Source organism: Olea europaea, chromosome 6, assembly GCF_002742605.1.
Source record: "Olea europaea var. sylvestris chromosome 6, O_europaea_v1, whole genome shotgun sequence".
Taxonomy (NCBI): domain Eukaryota; kingdom Viridiplantae; phylum Streptophyta; class Magnoliopsida; order Lamiales; family Oleaceae; genus Olea; species Olea europaea.
In genome coordinates this window covers 10,502,663-10,525,110 of record NC_036242.1, presented here as the reverse complement: position 1 = coordinate 10,525,110, position 22,448 = coordinate 10,502,663, and the positions used below count along the sequence as shown (strand labels likewise).

The following is a 22,448-nucleotide window of genomic DNA, read 5'->3' as shown; positions in this document are numbered from 1 at the left end:
AAAAAAAAAAAAAAAAAAAAAAAAAAAAAAAAAAAAAAAAAAAAAAAAAAAAAAAAAAAACATGAAAAACAAAAAAAAAAAACACCCCCCCCCCCCCCCCCCCCCCCAAAAAAAATTATTGAATTCGATTTAAAGGCAGTGCTCAGCTAATTTGATAAGTCACTCGATTTCCTTGATAACCCCCTACTCTTTCGCCCGTGCATAATAGAAAAACATAAGCTCTGTGGATAAAACTTCATTTGTATTAGACATTTTAGGACCGAGTGGCGAAATTCACCTACATTCTGTCGAAGATGTACCATAAAATACACAGCAAGAGCAGGCATATACAACTCTTAAGTCGAACTTTTACGTTCCATACATTTATCATTCTTGGCAGAAACACAAATATTACAAATAATAAACAGATCCAACAAATGTAGTTACAGACTTGCTCTAATAATTGCCACTATTTGACAACATTACAGGTTCAAGTCCTGTTTGTGGACATAAAGGTAGCTTACCAAATCATTGAAAAATGAGGTTATTGGAGATAATCCATTGTAATTCTTGTCTAGCTTTGCTAAGCATAAATCACTGACATCCTTGAACATCCATTCTTCATGTGCCAAAGGTTGTGCAGCATATTCCTCAATTGGCATCCACTAGTTAATTTTAAGAGGGCACGTGATAAAATTTGTTAGATCTACCGTGGTTTAATATTTGTCAGTCAAAAAGACAAATCATACAAAGGATTACCTGAGCTCCCGCAATTTCCGAATCTTGATTTTTAACGTCAAAGGTTAGAGGTCGCAGCATGCAAAGAAAGAATAAATCCGACTTCTCGAAAAAGTACTTGTGCATTTGTCTATCAGTTGAAGCAAATAGCAAATCTTATAGTCCAATTTTGTGTTAGGTATAAATAGGTAAAAACAATCTTCAGATGATGAAACTTGAGTTTCATTTCATGCAAAGTTTATACCTGAATGCTAGAACATCCATAAATTCTGTATCAATCTGCGGAAATGAATACCTCTACTCTCTCAAAATATTGAACAACAAATATATTGTGCACGCGGATGAATTTGCACTGCACGTATTAATTTATTAAACATTCATGATTACTTACTCCTGTTTCCTCAAGTACTTCTCTTTTTGCACCTACAGAAATATCCTCGCCCTGTAGATTAAAAGATCAACTTGCTGGTAAAACTTAAAAGAGAAGCAGCTCTTCCACCCGGAACTAAAAGTTTCAGTTTTATGTGCATACCTGGTCAACTATTCCGGTCGGAATTTTCCAAATTCCTCTTTCCCGAAACCTGCCATACTTTTCCCGAACAACAAGCAACTGTAGAAGAGATTGTAAAATTTAGAAAATGAAATAATGAACTCTGGAGAGTCATTTCAGAAAACATTGATGAGCCTATTGGATAATTTGCAATTGACATGCTTAAAAATTTTATTACCTAAAGATCACCATCTTCCTAATTATCAATTAAAGACCAGCATCTTCTTTACTATAGCATCAATGTAAATAAGATAAATTCTAGTTCATTGATTTACACTAGTCAAATGAAAATTGTGTTACTGGAATGGAGCATCTAGAAGACCGAAAGAGAAAGTGTCCCTTTCCTACTATGATGAGCACAGGGAACACATAAAGAGGTCAATTCCGATTAAAGAAAACTTTAGTTATATTAGGTGACGATAAAATTTGAAAGGAGGAAACAATTGACACTTCAAGGGCTCATTCAATGCATTAATTTGAAGCCAAACCAATTCTAAAATATATTAGAAGGTTAATCAGGTCATCTCCACAGAGAAAAAAGAATAATAGAGCCAATCAGTCGTAGTCTGTAGAATGTGCTATACAGAAAGACATGAAAAACTAGTCACGGATGAATAAAACAAACATACAAGTGCCAGCAGTTACAGAAGGTTAAAGTACCTCTCTTTTATCATTCAGGACAATGGCACCAATTCGAACTCGGTGTGTTGCATTTGGAGGGATGGCATTGTTAGTTTCCGGAATCCAGTATACTAGCATCAAGTAATGAGGCTCAGCATGATGATACCAAAATCCTTCCTGCAACCAATATTATTACTGTATCGTTTGATTAACTTCAAGTGTAAAGTCTATAACTTATCCAATTTATCCAACATAATATTATATCGAAGATGATACCGAAATCTTGCATTGATTTTAGACAAGCTGCTGCTAAATGTTGACAGGTGCCAAATCAGCATTCAATCATTCATACCTTCCAATTTGTTGGATTTTACCTTTTAACACATTATGAATGATATCCAAGTCAAATCATCAATACAATAAAGTTTAAATCTTTTACAAATGATACATCTTGGATTCTTTTGGCCTAGAAATAGGCAGTTGCTCTTCAATAGGACTATCAATGTATTGCCAAATAGACGTGCTTTTGTCATAGCATTATATTACTGAGATCTTTAAGGAATTTAGTTATGAATTTATAAAATTTATACAAGTAATTCAAATGTGATAGAATAGAAAAATTACCTTGACCGCAATTTCAACAAGATTTGCAAGTTGAATTGGTAATTTGATCCACACACCCTTCTTGCCCTGATAAATAACTTCATCAAACAATCATGAAAAATGTAGAAAACCAGAAATATTTGGCACGGAATTGAATACATTTTAGTTAATGTCTATTTTATTGACCACCAGAAATCAATGCCATAGTGAAACTTAAACAGTTGACTCTGCAGTACATCACCATTGAGCAATCTTCTAAAGCATGTCGATAGCTTGCAAATACCAATTACAATAACTAATGATGCAAGGAATAAATGGTGTAATCAGTTGCACTCAGAACTGGTAATTTTGTGATAGGCAAAGTAGATGAGTACCAGTGTATGTACAGGTTCAACATTATACTTCAAGTGGAGAAAGTCTTAAATTACGTAAATGAGTGGGATTCTTTTACAAGTTTTGTAGCACAAGTAGTGAGTTGCAGAATAGATTAAAGGAAATTAGATGTTTCTGTCCACAAATTTCCAACACCAATGAAAATGTACATTGTAAAAGGGCAAATAGTAGAAACATTGAGAACAATTCGAAGCCTCAATGTTGCAGCACCACCCTACATTTCTTAAACATGTTATTAATCAAAAAAAAATGTAAGAAAATAGTAAATTAAATAGCTCTATTCTGTATGTTCAGTAATTAGCTAAACAAAACTTGCAAATCGATCTTTCCATTAAGCCTACATATGAACCAGGTATTTGGTTCTATGATGAAATATACAGCTTGCTAGCTCAGTTTATGCATCGAGAACTTTCAACAAAAAATCTGTTCTATAATTTTACACTTGCACAGATATACAAGTTGAAAATTTTGCAGTTCCGACACATGCCAATAGCTAAAAAAGGGAAAAACTTCAACAAGCATTATTGTTTAGCAAGGAATCCTGAAAGGTAGCTTAATGATCAGGTCTTGGATGTCCTCCTCAATGGTCATCAGTTCGAATCTCTTTAGGATTACTAAGGTGAGTACTCGATTAAAAACTTTAGGGTCTCGTGGGATTAGTCGAGATGCGCGGCCCGGACACCCACGGTCATCAAAAATAAAAAAAATTATTGTTTAGCAAGTAATTCTGATTATAATTCTATGCAGGTCATCCCATAGAATGCAACTCGAATGTGTTAGAAAAAAGGCAAAAGGTTGTGGAAGACCTAATAGAGCTCTAAATGGCGTGGTATGTTGCATGCACGTGTGGAGAAGTTGACTCCTACGCAGCAAAAATGCATTATAGCATGGACAAGAATGTCAACAATTGTATGCACCAAATATTAATGGGGGAGTTGGTTAAAGGGCCTAGTCAAACAATGTATTTGGTTAATTATCCCTTTCTCAATGTTTCTTAGTCAAATGGCCTCCAATTATGAAATACAATAAACAAATAATGTCAAATGTCATAAATATTCCCACCATGGAAAAAGACTCTAACACCCATATCAATCTAATTAATTCCCAAATTCAAGTTTAAATTTTCAAATCACAATTATGTGTTTTTCATCTTCAACTACCATATTTGTTACTGTAAAATTCTCTTATCTATTATAATCTTCACCTATTTTGAGTATCTTTTGAGCATTTGAACAAGAGTTTGTTAAGCATACTATCTACATTGAAAAATTTCATTACATTTGAAGAAAGAAGAAAGACACTTTTAGAAATTTCTTGCACATTTTTATTGAATAATATTTTAGTTGGTGTTATTTTTTGTATTGCTACAGCTATAGGTTGATAATGGTGCTCCAACTGTTATCTGATAGATAGAACGGCACTCCAGCTGTTTTCTACTACGGAAAATGACACTACAGTCGTTATTTATTGTAGTTTGGTTTTTCAATGAAAAGATCTCTAATAATGGACTATCTAATGTATTTAACGTATAAATGTTGATCATATCACAAAGAACGGTTGAAAACGATATGTCTAATATGTTATCGAGTTGGTGAAAGTACAAGTACAATATATACATAATAATAAATAGACAATTAAAGTAAAAAATAGGCAATATATCTCGTAAATTTTGTAATAGGCATGTCTATCTTGCAACTGAAAAAAGTTTAACTTATCAATTATCGAGGGCACGGACAAGCTGTGGTTGCTTATACTCGTGTATATAGACAGAACGACACAAGTGTCATTTCATTATCAGTAATGACACTTGTGCTGTTCTGTTGAATTCTTCAATATTTTGCTTATTTTCTAACGCAACAACCTGAAACATTAGATCCTATAACTTAAGAAAGTCAAAAATGTTGATCACGTGACAAAAAATGTTGAATTGGCATAGATTATAAGATATCAAGTTGGTGAAATTACTAGTCATTGTAATGATTCGTTAGAAAATATAATTAATTAGCACATCTCTCAACTTTTGTAAACGGCATGTCTATCTTACAACTGAAATGAGTTCAACTTATTGGTTCTTAGGGCATGAATGTGTCATGACTGCATATACTAGTGTTTATAGACAGAACAATACAAGTGTCGTTTAACAACCCTTGTGCCGTTTTGTTGATTTCTCTAATAATTTGCTTATTTTCCAACTTAATGACCTCAAATACTAGATCTCCTAACTTAAGAAAGATAGAAAGGTTGACCACGTTACAAGAATGGTTGATTTGACATAGATTATACGATATCGAGGTGGTAAAATCATAAGTCATTGTATTAAATCGTTAGAAAATATAATTAATAAGCACATTTCACAACTTTTGTAAACGGAACGCCCATCTTTCAACTTAAATTTGTTCAATTTATTGGTTCTCGAGGAATGGATGGGTCATGGCTGCGTATATTTGTGTTTATAGACAGAACGACACAAGTGTCGTTTAACATCTCTCATGTCGTTCTGTTGATTTCCCAAATATTTTGCTTATTTTCCAACGCAACGACCTCAAACCTCGGATCCTCTAACTTAAAAAAGTCAGAAATGTTGATCATGTGACAAAAGAACGGTTGAATTGACATAGATTATACGATATCGAGTTAGTGAAATCATAAATCATTGTATTGATTCGTTAGAAAATATAATTAATTAGCAAATCTCAGAGCTTTTCTAAACGGAATGCCCATCTTTTAACTTAAATGAGTTCAATTTATGGGTTCTCGAGGCATGGATAGGTCGTGGCAGTGTATACTTGTGTTTATAAATAGAACGACAGAAGTGTCGTTCAACGGCTCTTGTGTCGTTTTGTTAATTTCTCAAATATTTTGCTTATTTTCTAACGTAACGACCTCAAATTTTAGATCCCCTAACTTAAGAAAGTCAGATAGATTCATCACATGACAAAAAACGATTGAATTGACGGAGGTTATACGATATTGAGTTGGTGAAATCATAAGTCATTGTATTGAATCGTTAGAAAATATAATTCATGAGCACATCTCTCAATTTTTGTAAACGACATGCCCATCTTTCAACTAAAATTAGTTCAACTTATTGGTTCTTGGGGCATGAATGGGTCGTGGCTACGTACACTCATGTTTATAGACAGAACGACACAAATGACATTTAACTGCACTTTTGCCGTTCTGATGATTTCTCCGATATTTTACATTTTTTCCACCGCAACGACCTCAAGCATTGTACCCCCCAACTTAAAAAAGTCAGAAATGTTGATCATCTAACAAAAAACAGTAGAATTCACATAGGTTATACGATATAGAATGGGGAAATTACAAGTCGTTATCTACATTGGTTAGAAAATATAATTAATGAGCACATTTCTCAAACTTTGTACACGACGTTTCCATCTTGCAATTTAAATGAGTTCAAATCATCGATTATCGGGATTGGACGGGTCGTGGTGGCTCATACTAGTGTTTAAAGACAGAACGACACAAGAAACTTTTAACGGCACTTATACCGATCCTATTATTTTTTCGATATTTTGCATCTTTTCTACTACAACGACATCAAGCTTAGGACCCTCTAACTTAAGAAAGCCAGAAATATTGACCATGTGACAAATAACGATAGAATTCACATAAATTATACGATATAGAGTTAGAAAAATCACAAGTCGTTATCTACATTTATTAAAAAATATAGTTAATGAGCACATTTCTCAAACTTTGTACACGACGTGTCCATCTTGCAACTGAAATGAGCTCAAATCATCGATTATCGAGGATAGGACGGATCATGACGGCTCATATTAGTGTTTAAAGACAGAACGACACAAGTGACGTTTAATGGCACTTGTGCCGTTTCGATGATTTTTCCGATATTTTGCATCTTTTCCACTACAAGTCATTGTATTGATTCGTTAGAAAATATAATCAATGAGCACATCTCTCAATTTTTTGTAAATGGAATGTTCATATTGCAATTACGGTCCGTTTGTTCCCCAAAATAATAAGTGAAACTTATTTATATTATAATAAGTACATGACACGTACAAAAGTTGATAAATATGTTCATTAATTTAATCGATACATATGAGTGTGATGATTTGTGCTTTTACCATCTCAATAATATAATATATGTCATTTCAATCATTTTTACTAGTCAATCTTTTTATATTATATACATTATTAGATGTCATTTTATTTAAAAAAATCAAATTACAGCAAATAACGACTGTAGTGTCGTTTTACTTTACAAATAATGGCTGGACTGGTGTTCTGTATTTCGTATAGTAGTTGAAGTACTATTACATTCAATGGTTGTATATAACACAAAAAACACACTAAGCCCTTGTTTGAGCCCCATTTTGATGGGAAAAATGATTTTTTAAATAGTGTATTGATATGAAATGTGTGGTTAAAAAATAAGGAAAACTTTTAGATTTGTGTGTAATATTATTTTATTAAAGAATGTGTAGTTAAAATTATGTCAAAACACTATTGAAGAATTCATTTTCTCCAAAAAATGAGGATTAAACAAAGGCTAAATATCAAAACAATACCAACTAAATATTGTTTAATAATAAAAATACAACATAGATGGGATTTCTAAGAGCATCCTTTTTCACTCAAAAGATACCTAAAATAAGTGAAGAAATATAACAAAGAACATAATTTTAGGGTGGCAACAATGGTGATCGAAGAGAAAAAAATAGGTTATTGTAATTTTAAGGACCAAAAATTGAAGAAGATGAAAATGGGAAGAAGAAGACGTTATTTAAAAAAAAAAGTAGGGTTTTAAGGTGAATTTGGAGGAGAAATGGCAGGATGAAATGAGAAAAGTTAAAGGAGAATTTTGTCATTTTGCCAACTAAAATATTTTGTATATTTCTATTTATTTTTATTATTGGTAAAAGGTCATTTAACCAAATATATTTTTAAGTTAGGCTATTGGGCCAAATTCCCCAATATTAATAGGACCTGCTCAAATTGGAAGAAATTTGCAAGCCTTTGCAGTATTTTGTAATCCTTTATTCATCTTAGCAATATTTGCTTTCTAAAATTGAACACGTATGAATGTGGATGCTTGTCCATTGCCAAAATACACACCAAGAAAGAGAGAAAATCTTAATCACAGTGTTCAAGAAATTCTATATGGTTTTAGAAAGAGTAGAATATTTCTGAGTATAGTAGAGCTTAGAGTAAAAGGAAGATGGTGTTGGAATAATAACTAGTTGCAGTAATGTTCAGAACAATAAAATGCAGAAATATATAAGACTTATCGTCCGATCAAGTCTCGTGACAGCACGATATCCTAAAGTGAAATTGCCCGTCGATAATTGCTGCGACCTCCGTGGACAATTACTCTCAGGATACAACAATCGTAAACCATTTGTGCAGCAATCAAGAATGATTTTTCCAGAACTCTCAATTGTACTCTAAAATATATGTAAAAACCCGAGCATAAGAAAATCAGAATATGAAAAAGAAGGATTGATACAAGAGGATTTTTTTATTTTCTTTTTGTGGGTATTTTTCCCAAAACGAGATATGGATTTATATAGGCAGGATGGAAGTAACAGTCTCCACCATGATCAAAGATTAATTTAGAATTTTAATGATTGGGTAGTGGGTATTTTAATGACTGTTAGTGGGTTGTTACAAAAACAAACAGTCAGAAAATACTAACTAGTTTTACCTATTAAATAATAATAAAAAAACATTTATTTTAGTCAAGGAAAAAGCCCAAGAGCCCAAGGACCCAATCAAGACATTTTAATATCTGCGTGGGAAGTGACTTGAACCCCTGACATCCCACACAGATGCCACATTTCTCACCACTTTGGCACTTTATCTAATTTGATTATTTCTTTCACATTTTATATTTATACCATAAATATATAACAATCCCCCACATGAAAGAAATAAGATAAATGAAAATTACTTTGGAGTACGATAGAAATAATGCAGGTTTAGGTGCCTATCGACTTGAACCTTGACTTTGTATATTTTATCAAGCTTACTAACTGTAGAGTAAACTATGTCTTGAACTCTACAATTATAGTTGCAAACTGAGACAATAGAATACACATGATTTCTAGAACAGTCATTGAGTTCTCGCGGTTATGTTCATTTCGGCCGTGAACTTTCCCAGTTTCTTTGAGTGCTCTAGAGAATTCGCCTCAATTCTCATAGGAAGCGGCCCCACTTCCACACTCAAATAGGTGCTACTATCAAGGGTGCACTGTATTTAAACACCCCATTGAATATCAGCTATAGTAAGCACTAAGAGCATTAACTCATCTTCTAATCAATACAGTTGGTACTACGCATTATAGGGAGGGGTTTGGAATAAATCCAATGTAGTACCCCCACAGACCACTCCAATAACTTTGTTGTCCCATTGAACCTTGACCATGGGATCTCCAATTGCAAGGTTGAGTTTCCATTATAGGTGATCTAATACATAATAGGCTTTAGCCCCATCCCCCTCGATATTTGTTGAATTAGCTCTCTAGCCAATCCTTTGGTTAATAGGTCAGCAATGTTATCACTTGACTTCACATAGTCAATAGCTATAATCCCATCCTTAAGCAGCTGACGCACAGTATTGTGCCTCCTACGAATATGTCTAGACTTTTCATTGTAGGACAAATTTTGAGCTCTTGAGATAGCTGCTTGACTGTCACAATGTATTGAAATAGTTGGAAATGGTTTAGACCACAAAGGAACATTCATAAGAAAATTCCTTAACCATTCAGCCTCCTCACCTGCCTTATCTAAAGCTATGAACTCAGATTTCATAGTAGATCTAGCAATGCAGGTTTGCTTAGTGGATTTCCAGGAGACAGCACCGCCTGCTAATGTAAATACATATCCACTTGTAGGTTTACTTTCATTGATATCGAAAGTCCAATTAGCATCACAATATCCCTCAAGTATAGCAGGGAATTTGGTATAATGTATTCCCCAGTCTAGAGTGTATCTCAAATACCTCAAGACTCAAATAAGAGCATCCCAATGTTCATTATTAGGATTACTAGTATACCTGCTAAGTCTACCGACAGCATATGCTATATCAGGTCTTGTACAGTTCATGAGATACATGAGACTGCCGATTATTTTAGCATACTCTAAAGCAGAAACACTAGGACCTGAATGTTTTCTCAAATGACGGCTTGCATCGTAAGGTGTTTTAGCAGGAATACAGTTGCATTGATTAAACTTCTTAAGTACCTTTTCTACATAATGTGATTGGGTCAAAATTATTCCTTCAGAATGTTTTACTATTTTGATTCCTAGAATAACATCAGCAACACCCAAATCTTTCATTTCAAAGTGCTTGTTCAGAAACTGTTTAGTTTTATTAACCACATCTAAACTAGTTCTCATAATCAGCATATTATCAACATATAAACAAATTATCACACAACAATTATTTTCAAATTTGCTATATATGCATTTATCTGCTTCATTTATCACATAACCACTTGATGTCAAAACTGTATCAAATTTTTCGTATCATTGCTTAGGAGCTTGTTTAAGGCCATAAAGGGATTTTTTAAGTCTACATACTTTATCCTCAAGGCCATCTGCAACAAATCCTTCAGGCTGATCCATATAAATCTCTTCTTCTAAGTCTCCATTTAAAAATGCAGTCTTGACATGGGCAATTGCAATTAACATCCTAATAGAGGTAATCCTAGTAACGGGTGAATAAGTATCAAAAAAGTCAACTCCTTCTTTTTGTTTATAGCTTTTAGCTACAAATCTTGCTTTATCTTATCAATTGAACCATCAGGTTTACTTTTTTTCTTAAACAACCATCTACACCCAATTGCCTTACATCCTTGAGGTAAGTCCACTAACTCCCAAGTATTATTAGACACAATTGAATCATATTCACTATTTACGACTTCTTTCCAAAATATAGAATCTGGTGAAAACATAGTTTCACCAAAAGTACTAGGATCATCCTCTACTAAGTATGTTATAAAGTCAGGACCGAAAGAAGTAGTGATCCTAAGTCTTTTGCTTCTCCTAATTTCAACTTCTTCTAATTCAGATGGCTCCTCTCTAGCACTAGGAGGAATACTAAAAGGACTGCTTGATCCTTCAGACTTTTCTTTAAACGGAAATCTATTTTCAAAAAATTCAGCATCTCTATTTTCAAATATTGTGTTCTTTTCAATCAAATTATTTTTAGAGTCAATGACTAAAAATCCGTAGGCATTACTATGAAAAGCATAGCCTATAAAAACACAATCAACAGTTTTCGGACCAAGTTTAGTTCTCTTAGGTGCTGGAATAGAAGCTTTAGCTAAACACCCCCACACTTTAAGATATTTATATGAAGGTGTTCTGCCCTTCCACATTTCACAAGGAGGCTTATTATTTTTCTTACTAGGAATTCTATTAAGAAAACATGCAGTAAGAAGTGCTTCCCCCCACATGTTAAAAGGTAATCCAGAAGAGCTTAGCATTGATATGACCATATCCTTAAGGGTTCGATTTTTCCTTTCAGCTACACCATTAGATTGTGGAGAATAAGGTGGAGTAGCCTCATGAATAATATCATTCTCAGCACAAAATTTATCAAAATCTCCTGTACATTCTCCTCCCCTATCAGATCTTAAAACTTTAATAGTTTTGTCTAGCTGATTTTCTACTTCAGTTTTATAAAAAATAAATTTTGAATAGTTTTCATCCTTACTCTTAAGTAGATAAATATAACAATATTGAGAATAATCATCAATGAAAGTTAAGAAATATTTATTTCCACCATGAGTAACATATCATTTTAAGTCACATAAATCAGAATGTATCAAACTTAAAACCGAAGTAGTCCTATGAACACGAGGAAATGGTTTTCTAGAATATTTAGATTCAACACACGTTTCACATTTTGAATTTGGACAATTATCGATTTTGGGAATGTTTCCCAAAGTCATTAATTTTTTAATAGAAATTTTATTAACGTGTACAAGTCTAGCATGCCACAAATCATAAGAATTCAACAAGTAAACGGAAGAGGTAGATGCTTTATTGTTAACCACAGAGACATTGAGTTTAAACAGACTCTCATCTGCATACCCTTTCCCAACAAAGGAATCACCCTTAGACAGTACAACTTGACCACTTTCAAATACAATCTTAAAACCCTTTTTGACTAAAATAGATCCAGACACTAGATTTTTCCTAATATCAGGTACATAAAGGACATCCTTCAAATTAAGGATATTTCCAGAAGTAAATCTAAGCGTCACAATTCCTTTCCCCTCGATTTTGAAAAAGGAAGCATTCCCCATGAACAGACATTCTCCATCACTAGCGGGAGTGAATGAAGAAAATGCACTTCTCGTGCAGCAAATATGCTTAGTAACTCCAGAATCTACCCACTAGTCTGTCATGTTGCTTACTAGATTCACTTCTGTCACCATAACAGAGAAATTCCCATCCTCTACCACATGTGCCTGATGCTTCACAGCTTTTCCTTTCCTATTTCTGCAATCCTTTGCAAGGTGACCTGGTTTACCACAAACAAAACAGTCACCAACAATTTTATTCTTAAATTGGGGTTTAGACCGATTGTTCTTTCCTACAAATTGTTTTCCCTTATTTCTGCCTTTAAAATTCTGACTCCTTATAAAATTTCCAACTGTTTCTTACTTCCAAAACTTCCTTCAATAAGATTAGCCTTGATATCAAAGTCTAGCCTTTCTTTACGTTCTGCCATTCTATTGTCCTCCTCAATTCTAATACTGATAATCAGATCCTCTAAGGACATTTCTTTTCTCTTATGCTTCAAACTATTTTTATATTCTTTCCAAGAAGGTGGCAATTTTTCAATTATAGCTGACACTTTAAAGCCCTCGCAAATTTTATATCCTTCAGCAATAATTTCGTGAATTATAATCTGCAATTCTTCAACTTGACTGACCACGGTTTTAACATCATTCATTTTAAAATCTAAAAACTTTCCCACAACAAATTTCTTGGTTCCAGCATCTTCTGTAGCATATTTCTTTTCTAGTGAATTCCATAATTCTTTTGCAGATTTACACGAGTAGTAAATATCATATAGATCTAACGTTAAACAATTCAGAATATAATTCCTGCACATATAATCCTTATATTCCCAATTAGCAAAATCTTCTGTTTCCTTATCAGTGGGATTATCAGCAATTACAAAATCGGGTTTATCTGATTCAATAGCATCAACGACTTTAAATGTTGTCAAATAAAATCGCAATTTCATTTGCCATCTCTTAAAATTCTTTCCATCAAACAACTCAGGTTTTCCAGAAAACTTAGGAACAGATATCTCTACAGCAGACATGGCAACTAATTATAAAGATAATTTCACTTTAGATTGTTGGAATAATAACTAGTTGCAGTAATGTTCAGAACAATAAAATGCAAAAATATATAAGACTTATTGTCCGATCAAGTCTCGTGACAGCATGATATCCTAAAGTGAAATTGTCTGTCGATAATTGCTGCGACCTTAGTGGACAATCACTCCCAGGATACAACGATCGTAAACCACTTGTGCAGCAATCACGAATGATTTTTTCAGAACTCTCAATTATACTCCAAAATATATGTAAAAACCCGAGCATAAGAAAATCAGAATATGAAAAAGAAGGATTGATACAAGAGGATTTTTCTATTTTCTTTTTGTGTGTATTTTTTTCAAAACGAGATATGGATTTATATAGGCAGGATAAAAGTAACAGTCTCCACCATGATCAGAGATTAATTCAGAATTTTAATAACTGGATAGTGGGTATTTTAATGACTGTTAGTGGGTTGTTACAAAAACAAACAGTTAGAAAATACTAGCTAATTTTATCCATTAAATAATATTAAAAAAATATTTATTTTAGTCAAGGAAGAAGCCCAAGGCCCCAATCAAGATATTTTAATATCTGCGTGGGGAGTGACTCGAACCCCTGACGTCCCACACAGATGCCACATTTTCCACCACTTTGGCACTTTATCTAATTTGATTATTTCTTTCACATTTTATATTTATACCATAAATATATAACAGATGGTTAGTAAATGATACAAATACCTGCAGCTTCCATTGTAAAAGCGAAGCTCTTAGCATTTTACAAAAGGAATTGGGGTCCATAGGCTTCTCCATTTCCACTACAACTCCCCCATATGCATCTTCACGAGCAGGAAGCAGGTGAATCTCTGGAAATCCATTTTCAACAATCGTTTGCTCCATTAAGCTGCAGCTAACTGAATTCATAAACAATCTCAGTTCTGATCTTAGGAACTGATGAAATAAAAGTATTGATATAACACTGAGTTATATAACGCACTAAAAATGCACGGGAGAAAGCACATACATCAACTACGAGATAAATACACTACAAAATGATTCCGCCGAAATCCACTCAACAATCTCTCTGGACATCAATATGAAATCCGTTCTATTTCATCCTCTCCAGTGGGAAAGGATTCGACAGCACCAACAATCAGATTTTCCCTATGAATCAGCCAATCACCAGATCAATATTTGTCCGGCAGATGTTAAAAAAGCTAATAGTGAAGAGTAAGGTAATTGCCCTCCACAAAATTTCCCCACCATCGAATGTCTGTGGGCCCAGATCCGTCCCCGCCATTGAAACCGAGCGATTGGACAGTTGACCCAACGTCCCGTCTCTCCTAATTCAAAACTAATAATTAACCATGAGATTTTAAAACTGAGGCTCGTATTTTTTTAATTCAATAAATGTATGATTTGAGAAGAACAAAAATCAATATTGCAAATTGCATACCTTGAGCACACAGCTTTTCCATTCAACAATTCTCTCCACAAGTTGCACACCTCAAATGTGAAAGGGAAATTAACTTTTTATAGTGGATAAATATCATTCTGTAACGGCTCAATGGCGCATTACTATGCTTTTTCATTGGTGTGGGACACTTGTAAATTTTTTAATACATGGAGATTTACGTTATATATATATTCACTTTCCAAATGAAAATTTTAATCTTATAAAAATTTATATAAGTAGACATATACTACCTCCTTCTCACAAAGATAAATTTGATTTTCTTTTTCATCTATCCCAATTTCCAAATTACAGGTCACCTTCTCTATTAAAAATAGGAAAAAGCTCCTTGTCCAAAGTCCATGTGGTCCCGGACGTATAGCTGGGATATTAAAAATATGGAATTTTTTTTTTTTAGCTTTCTAAATAGAGGAAATTACACAGATGTAGGGGTTTAAAGATACAAATTCAAAAATCATGGACAAGATTTAATTAAGCAAAAATCAATTTTATCAATATAATAATTAAATATTAATATTCCCCCCTCCAAAACCTAATAATTTTTGCTCTCTCTACGTATTTCTTCTCTCTCGTTATGTTCTCTCCTGTACTTCATCACAGATCGCTAGCCGGTGCTCTAAAGACAGTCTGAAGATATGGTGTGGTGGCGGTATGATGTGTTGTGTTGTGGTGGTGAGTCTGTCTTGTGCGGTGGGGTCTATCCGGGTCAGGTGTGGTGGCGGCTTCAGGTGTGGTGGTGGAGGTTCGATTTTCAACAGTGGATATGGTGAAATGACGACGACACACGGCTGTTTTGCTTTTCTTCCATCGATATGTATGAGCTCTTCGATCTCCACTTGTGTTCTTCGATCTCACCGTCGACCGCTTTCACTCACTTCGGCGATTCCATGGCACTCACTCCAGTGACTCGCACTCTGCAGATCCATGCTTCCTCTTTTTTTTTCTTTTTTTTCTTAGTGTTGTGGTAAATGACGATTCGATGGTGGTGTGCGATGTGGTATTGGACTGGTGGTACTGTAGGGCGGTGGTGTTGCGGTAGTTGGGTGAGTGGATCTAGCTGTCGTGGTGTATTGTTTGTTGGTCATTGTGGTTGCAGATCGTGTAGTTATTCAAGTGGCGGCGAGGCGGTGGTTGTTTGGCGTCTGTGACCCGCTATTTGGTTCTTGGTGACGGACTCTTGAACTGTGACCTTAAAATTCTGTAATTTGTGAGTGAGTGACCATGTACTGTGGTGGATCGAGATCGGTGTATAGTGTCTATGACCGAAAATTAATCTATGATCTTCAAATTCGATCATTTTGTGATTGAAAAAATAATCTGTAATCATCAAATTGGAAAATATTTGACCTATGACATATAATATTTTGGATTTGTGACCTATATTCGTGACCCGTGACCTATAATTCTTTGAAATTTGTGACCAATGATATAAGTTGTGATCTATAAAATCGATAGATAAATTGTGATCTATAACTTTGAAATAATCAGTGACCTATCAAAATTTTGATTCGTGGCCTCAAAATAATTTATGACCAATTAATTTGATAATATGTGACCAATGAATAAATCTGTAACCTATAATTGTGTACATGTGGTCATTAATTGTATATTTGTAACCTTATTATATTTAATTAATAAATATATTTAATTAAATAAATAAAAATCTGATTTTTGCATTAGTTAAACTTAAAACATGAGTTTAGAATTGTTCATAGTTAATACAAGGTTTATGAATTTTTCCCTTCTAAATATACCTTGTTATCAAGAAATACAAAATAATCCTATTTCAACCATTAGGGAAAATGTAAAAAATATATATTTTTTCAATTATATTAATTACATTTTCTTAATATGTGTGAAAATTTAAAAAAAAAATGTGTGAAAATTTAAAAAAAAAATCTATCTTCTGTCTTGAAATTTAGATCCTTTGATGAGCACCAAAAATGTTGTTATGTGTCGGCCGCCTTGACCAATCACAAATCAACCCGACTAACGGCCACTTTGATTCGTTACAGATCAGCTCGACTGTTTGTTTGGCTACTACTCTTTCTTTAATGATGCTATTTCGGTCTCATTCCTCCCGAAACAATGTTTTTTACTACTTAGCCACTAACTGAACGTAACTTCACTGGTGGGACAGAATTAGTATAAAACTAAATAAAAATATATAATTCTAAATTCATCTATTGATATTTATTTTTATTAAATTCTTTTGAACCATTTTATATTCTTTTAGAATTTACATTAAATTAAAATATCCCCTTCAACTAAAGTCAAAACAATAATGGAAGAGACATCATTCGAGCAAATACATGCGAATACAGCAATATATGAAGAAAATTTTTGAAAAAGTAAAGATTACCTTTTATTGTGGATTTAATGAATTTAATATGTGAAGGATTCTTGATTTATATATGGGTTATATATATATATGTATATATATATATGTATATGTACATATATATATGTATGTATATGTACATATATATATACATATATGTATATAGATATGTACATATACATATATATATATATAGATACATATACATATCTATATGTACACACACACACACACACACATACACACTCATACCAGAAATGTCTGGTTTTCTGTTGGGATTATCTTCTCTATTCTTAATTTTCTTGAATTCAATACATTGATGGCTATTTTTTCTGCTAGGATTATCAAGACAAAAATTTGAATTTGCTATTGGAATTATCCTTTTTCCTTGAATTCAAATAATGCTGGCTAATCTGATGGAATTATCAAAACAAGTAAAGAAATTTGACATGGATTAATAATTGAAAATATGAAAAGATCATGAAAAAATTATAATGCTAAGGGAATAATAATGTCTATATCTAATTACTTTTCTATATAATTCCAATATACACATAATATGGCAGTGCTTATTGAAAGGCGGTGATTCAACACCCTTCTGTTTACCCGGTAATGTTTGGCGTTTTCACCACTCCGTCAAGTATGCAAGACCTAAAAAATGAAGGCGGGGCTTTCTCCCCCATTTTACCTCCGGCGTGAGAATTAGTTTTCAGACTTGGAAAGAATGTATTTGAAAATCAGATGGCTAAAAACGAGAATGGGAGCTCAAAAAAAAAATCATCCCTTACCTGTGTCTCATCCGGGGGTATTTATAGATATTAGGCACTAGGTAACCGCTGGGCGGTTGTGGTGCCACGTGTCCCACGATGATATTCCCACTACACCCACGTTCTGAGTGATGAGTCCTTAACTTCCCGTCTGAAGATTGTACCTGTATCAGCGGCCATGTAACCTTGTCGATTCGTTAGAGGTTTTATGGCTAAGTGTTTGGACAAAGGATATCATTCCCGTTGAGGATTTTGCTTAGTGGTAGAATGATTTCTTGGGGTAGCGGTAGAGCGCCCTTTGGGGGTTGTGGTAGAGCGCTCCCTAGATGTAGTGGTAGAGCGCTCCCTGGGTGTAGTGGTAGAACGCCCTCCCCCCAATTCCCCCCCCCCCCAAAAAATTTGAATTCTAGTGTTATAAAAGGGGGGGTGTAATTCTCATTCTAGAAAATCACTTTCATCTTCTCTCAACTTCCTAGATTTCCTCTCTTCTAAGATAATTTCCTCTCTTTATTTAGATCTAAGGTCTTGCTTTAAATTTCTTCTTTTCATCATTTTTGTTGTCATGTATAAAACTATCATTTCTTCTCCTTCCAATGAAAAAAGTGATGGGGGTGTAGTGATTCGACCGGACCTTCGTCGGAGGGTGCCGGAGGAAGTCCGACCGACCCACGGGGGGGTCAGTCGTCGGCCAGCGGGGCTGGTTGCTCGACCAGCTCGGAGGGTGCCGGCGGGAGTCCGACCGACCCACGGGGGGGTCGGTCGTCGGCCAGCGGGGCTGGTTGCTCGACCAGCCCCGCTGGTCGACCTACGGCCAGCCTTCGGGCTGGTCGTCTACCGCCATCCATTAATTCTCGTGGTTTGTCCGGTCCTTCGATCCGCCCTTGTAGTGACTCGCCCCATTCATCCGGCAAATCCCTTTATGATAGTGATAGTGAAACTCATTCAATTGACTCTCAGACATTTGTTCCAAATCTCCCAAAGAGACACATTGGTTCTTCCGAATCTGTAGGCCAAAATTTGGAAATCGGGCGTGACCCGGCCCGTGAGGTTGTCCCCTTAGATATCCCAAAAAGTTATAGTCTCTACAATTCGCCACTCAAGTTAGAAAAATGTCTAGGAAAGTATGACCGGGTTGATGATTACGTCTATAGAGCCCCTGGTCCTAAAGAAAGGCTCCCCTGGTCCGACCCCCGTGAGATAGCCATGTACAAGGATGTTATGGACGGGGGTTTTCGGTTCCCCATTCATCCCTTTTTTGTATCGATTTTCAACGAGTTCCACCTTACTCCTAGTCAAATTAATCATAATGCATGGAGAAAAGCGTTATATTTTCTGTACGTCTGTCTCAAAAAGGGAATTTCACCTTCCATGGATCTTTTCAGGTGTATCTTCGAAATGCATGAGCTAGTTCAATGTAATGCATTTGTCTATTTTACCACTAGGGTACCTATGCAATTCCCTAAGTTTAGGAATTCGAATAGCGGATGGAAGTCCCGATTTTTCTTTGTCCGGCCTTCAAAGGGTCAGTTTTCTTTTAACACAAACTGGCAACACCCCCAAAGTCGTCTCTTCAATAGCCAAGTAGAAGCTACTCCCTTTCTAGAAGCTCAAATCCAGGACTTGGTTGATGTTCCGCCCCTTGCCCCTGACTTAGGGTTAGTCCTTACCATGAAGAACATGTTGAAAGTGGGGATGAGTCGTCCAATTGGTAGGTCGTTTATGTTGTTTTTCTTTTTCTTTTTTTTTTCTTTTTTTTTAGCATGCACACACGTTCATTTATTATTTTTGCCTTTAGCTCGTCGAGACTAACGAGCTTGGATGTTTGTTTTCAGGTATGGATTTTGATCTTGATGAGGTATTGAGGACTCTGCCAGGAGGAGATGAGGGCCTTACCCTCGTTGATGGTTAGCTTTCATATTCACCCCCACCCTCTCTTCCCTCCCTCTTTCTTTTTTTCTTTTTGGTACTCTACCTTGTGAGTTTAACTGATTTCAACTTACGTGTGCAGGGGCCGAGCTTGATCTGGAAGGAGTCATGGACTCCATGCCTGACCAGGGGCAGGAGGGTGACGTGGATCCTTTGCCTATCCCTTCGAAGAGAAGAAGGGGGGCCGACCTTGGGAGAAAGTCTCAGACGATCAACGAGACTTCTCAGCATTTAGATGAGCCTCATGAGGTGGTTCCAGTTCCTAGGCCGGGAGCTCCTAGTCGTGCGCGAGGACTCGCTTCCTAGCTTTGGGTTTCCTCCCACCCGGGGCTATCATGAGATGGGGGTGCTTAAGTCGTTGGTGACCCCCGCTCGATCCAGAGGGATTGCAGGGCGCAGCGCAGATGACATAGAAAGGGCTGCGGCTGTTTACCTTCAGAGGGTATGTTTCTCATTTCGAGATTTTTTTTTTCATGATGGATCTCGCTTTTTAAGTTAGACCTTAACTCGTGGTTTCACTCTTTTTCCCCTTATACATTTTTTTTAGGTGATGGCCCTCCAGACTGGACTCACTGAGTCAAATCGCCGCCTGGTCTCAGAGCTGAAAACTCTTACTGAAGAAAAGAAAAAGGAGGCTCATCACCACGAGAAGAAAATATCCTCCTTGAGGAAATCTCTGGAGATGTCGGACGCTCGAGCTCATGAGCAAGAGACGGAGATCGACAACTTACGCTCTGTTTTGGCTCGTGCTCCTGAAGAGGCGGTTGAGAGGTATAAGGCCTCAGGTGAGTACGCTGGAGATCTCAAGGCGGCTGTGGATCAGTATAAGACATCGTCCGATTATGCTAAGGCTTTGAACTCATACGGGGGGAAGGCAATGTCAGCGTCAATTAAGCTCTCCAAGGAGTGGATTATGGCCGAACATCGTTCTATAGACCCCTCGGGCTTGGATAGATTTCTCGCACAGCGCAAGGGGAAGGAGAGCGTAGCTCAGTCATCCAGATCACTCGGTCGTTCATCACAAGGGGGTAGTGGGGATGTCTCCCCTTCGAGCTGAAGCATTTCTTAGTTGTTGTTTTCCTTGCTAGTTTTTCCTTTTTAGTGTTTACTTTTGCTTAGCCTTGTTATCTCCTACTTGCTCGAGATGTGGGCAAGAATTCTTCGAATGTATAAACACATTTTCATTCTATATATATATATATATATAGGCTCTCCACCTAGTCGCATATGCTATGTCGACCGCAGGGGATGATTTGGTGGTTAAGGGCCTTAGCCAATTTTTTGACTTTCCAAGGCTCTCCACCTAACCGCATGGGTTATGTCGACCGCAGGGGGCGATTTGGTGGTTAAGGGCCTTAGCCAATTTTTTGACTTTTCAAGGCTCTACACCTAGCCGCGCAGGCTATGTCGACTGCAGGGGGTGATTCGATGGTTAAGGGTCTTAGCCAATTTTTTGACTTTCCAAGGCTCTCCACCTAGCCGCGTAGGCTATGTCGATCGCAGGGGGCGATTTGGTGGTTAAGGACCTTAGCCACTTTTTTGACTTTCCAAGGCTCTCCACCTAACCGCGTAGGTTATGTCGACCGCAGGGGGCGATTTGGTGGTTAAGGGCCTTAGCCAATTTTTTGACTTTTCAAGGCTCTCCACCTAGCCGGGTAGGCTATGTCTGCAGGGGGTGATTTGATGGTTAAGGGCCTTAGCCAATTTTTTGACTTTCCAAGGCTCTCCACCTAACCGCGTAGGCTATGTCGACCGCAGGGGGCGATTTGGTGGTTAAGGGCCTTAGCCACTTTTTTGACTTTCCAAGGCTCTCCACCTAGCCGCGCAGGCTATGTCGACTGCAGGGGTGATTTGGTGGTTAAGGGCCTTAGCCAATTTTTTGACTTTCCAAGGCTCTCCACCTAACCGCGTAGGTTATGTCGACCGCAATGGGCGATTTGGTGGTTAAGGGCCTTAGCCAATTTTTTGACTTTTCAAGACTCTCCACCTAGCCGCGCAGGCTATGTCGACTACAGGGGGTGATTTGGTGGTTAAGGGCCTTAGCCAATTTTTTGACTTTCCAAGGCTCTCCACCTAACCGCGTAGGTTATGTCGACCGCATGTCTTAGTGGGGTGGGCGTGGAGTTCAAAGTTGCCCGTTGGCATAAAAAATTCCTGGTCTTGTGAGCTCAGTAGGCACACCGGGACGTCCCAACTAGGCTGGCCCTTCCGTAGCGCCCTCATCATCCGTCACTGTCAAGGTCTTTCATTGAATAAGATAAATTGTTACAACTAAGGGTGCCTTTGTGAGGCATTACATAGAGAAAATAAGCAATGCAACCTAATCTACTATATTTACAAAAGCGCAGCCGGCGTGTACATTTTGAGTTCTACTGGTAATACTTTTTGAGGTGTTCTGCATTCCATGGTCTACCTAGCGGCCTTCCATTTATATCTTTCAAGCTGTAAGCTCCCTTTCCTAGCCTACGAATCACTTCGTACGGGCCTTCCCAGTTTGGACCAAGCTTTGGTGGGGGGTGTCCTGCCGCTGTTGCATCTCTTAGAACGAGATCTCCTGGCTGGAAGACCCTTGGCTTCACTCTCCGGTTGAAGTACTCAGCGGCTCTTCGTTTATAAGCCATCATTCTTATCGCCGCCTTGTCCCTTACCCCTTCGAGGAGGTCAAGTTCTCCCCTAGTTGCTGCGTCGTCGGGTTGCTTGACTTTCATCCTTCCTGTCTC

The 22,448-nt window shown here is 36.5% G+C and overlaps 1 protein-coding gene across 3 annotated transcripts; it reads right to left on the bottom strand.

Annotated features, from left to right (window-relative positions):
- Nucleotides 1-264: 264 nt before the first annotated feature.
- On the bottom strand, nt 265-14,777 carry LOC111395826 (nudix hydrolase 10-like). 3 transcript variants are annotated; one of them, XM_023021999.1, is made up of 10 exons: nt 14,677-14,777; nt 14,245-14,384; nt 13,962-14,134; nt 2,513-2,578; nt 1,928-2,065; nt 1,250-1,327; nt 1,109-1,159; nt 962-996; nt 739-847; nt 265-644 (listed from the first exon to the last, which is right to left on the bottom strand). In XM_023021999.1, the coding sequence occupies exons 3-10, from the start codon at nt 14,118-14,120 to the stop codon at nt 462-464; spliced, it is 819 nt and encodes a 272-aa protein (XP_022877767.1). In that variant the 5' UTR covers nt 14,121-14,134; nt 14,245-14,384; nt 14,677-14,777; the 3' UTR covers nt 265-461. The 3 variants fall into 3 exon arrangements, with proteins under 3 accessions (XP_022877767.1, XP_022877769.1, XP_022877768.1); XM_023022001.1 differs by lacking the exon at nt 14,677-14,777 and adding an exon at nt 14,484-14,574; XM_023022000.1 differs by lacking the exon at nt 14,677-14,777 and having other exon boundaries at nt 14,245-14,451.
- Nucleotides 14,778-22,448: the final 7,671 nt, after the last annotated feature.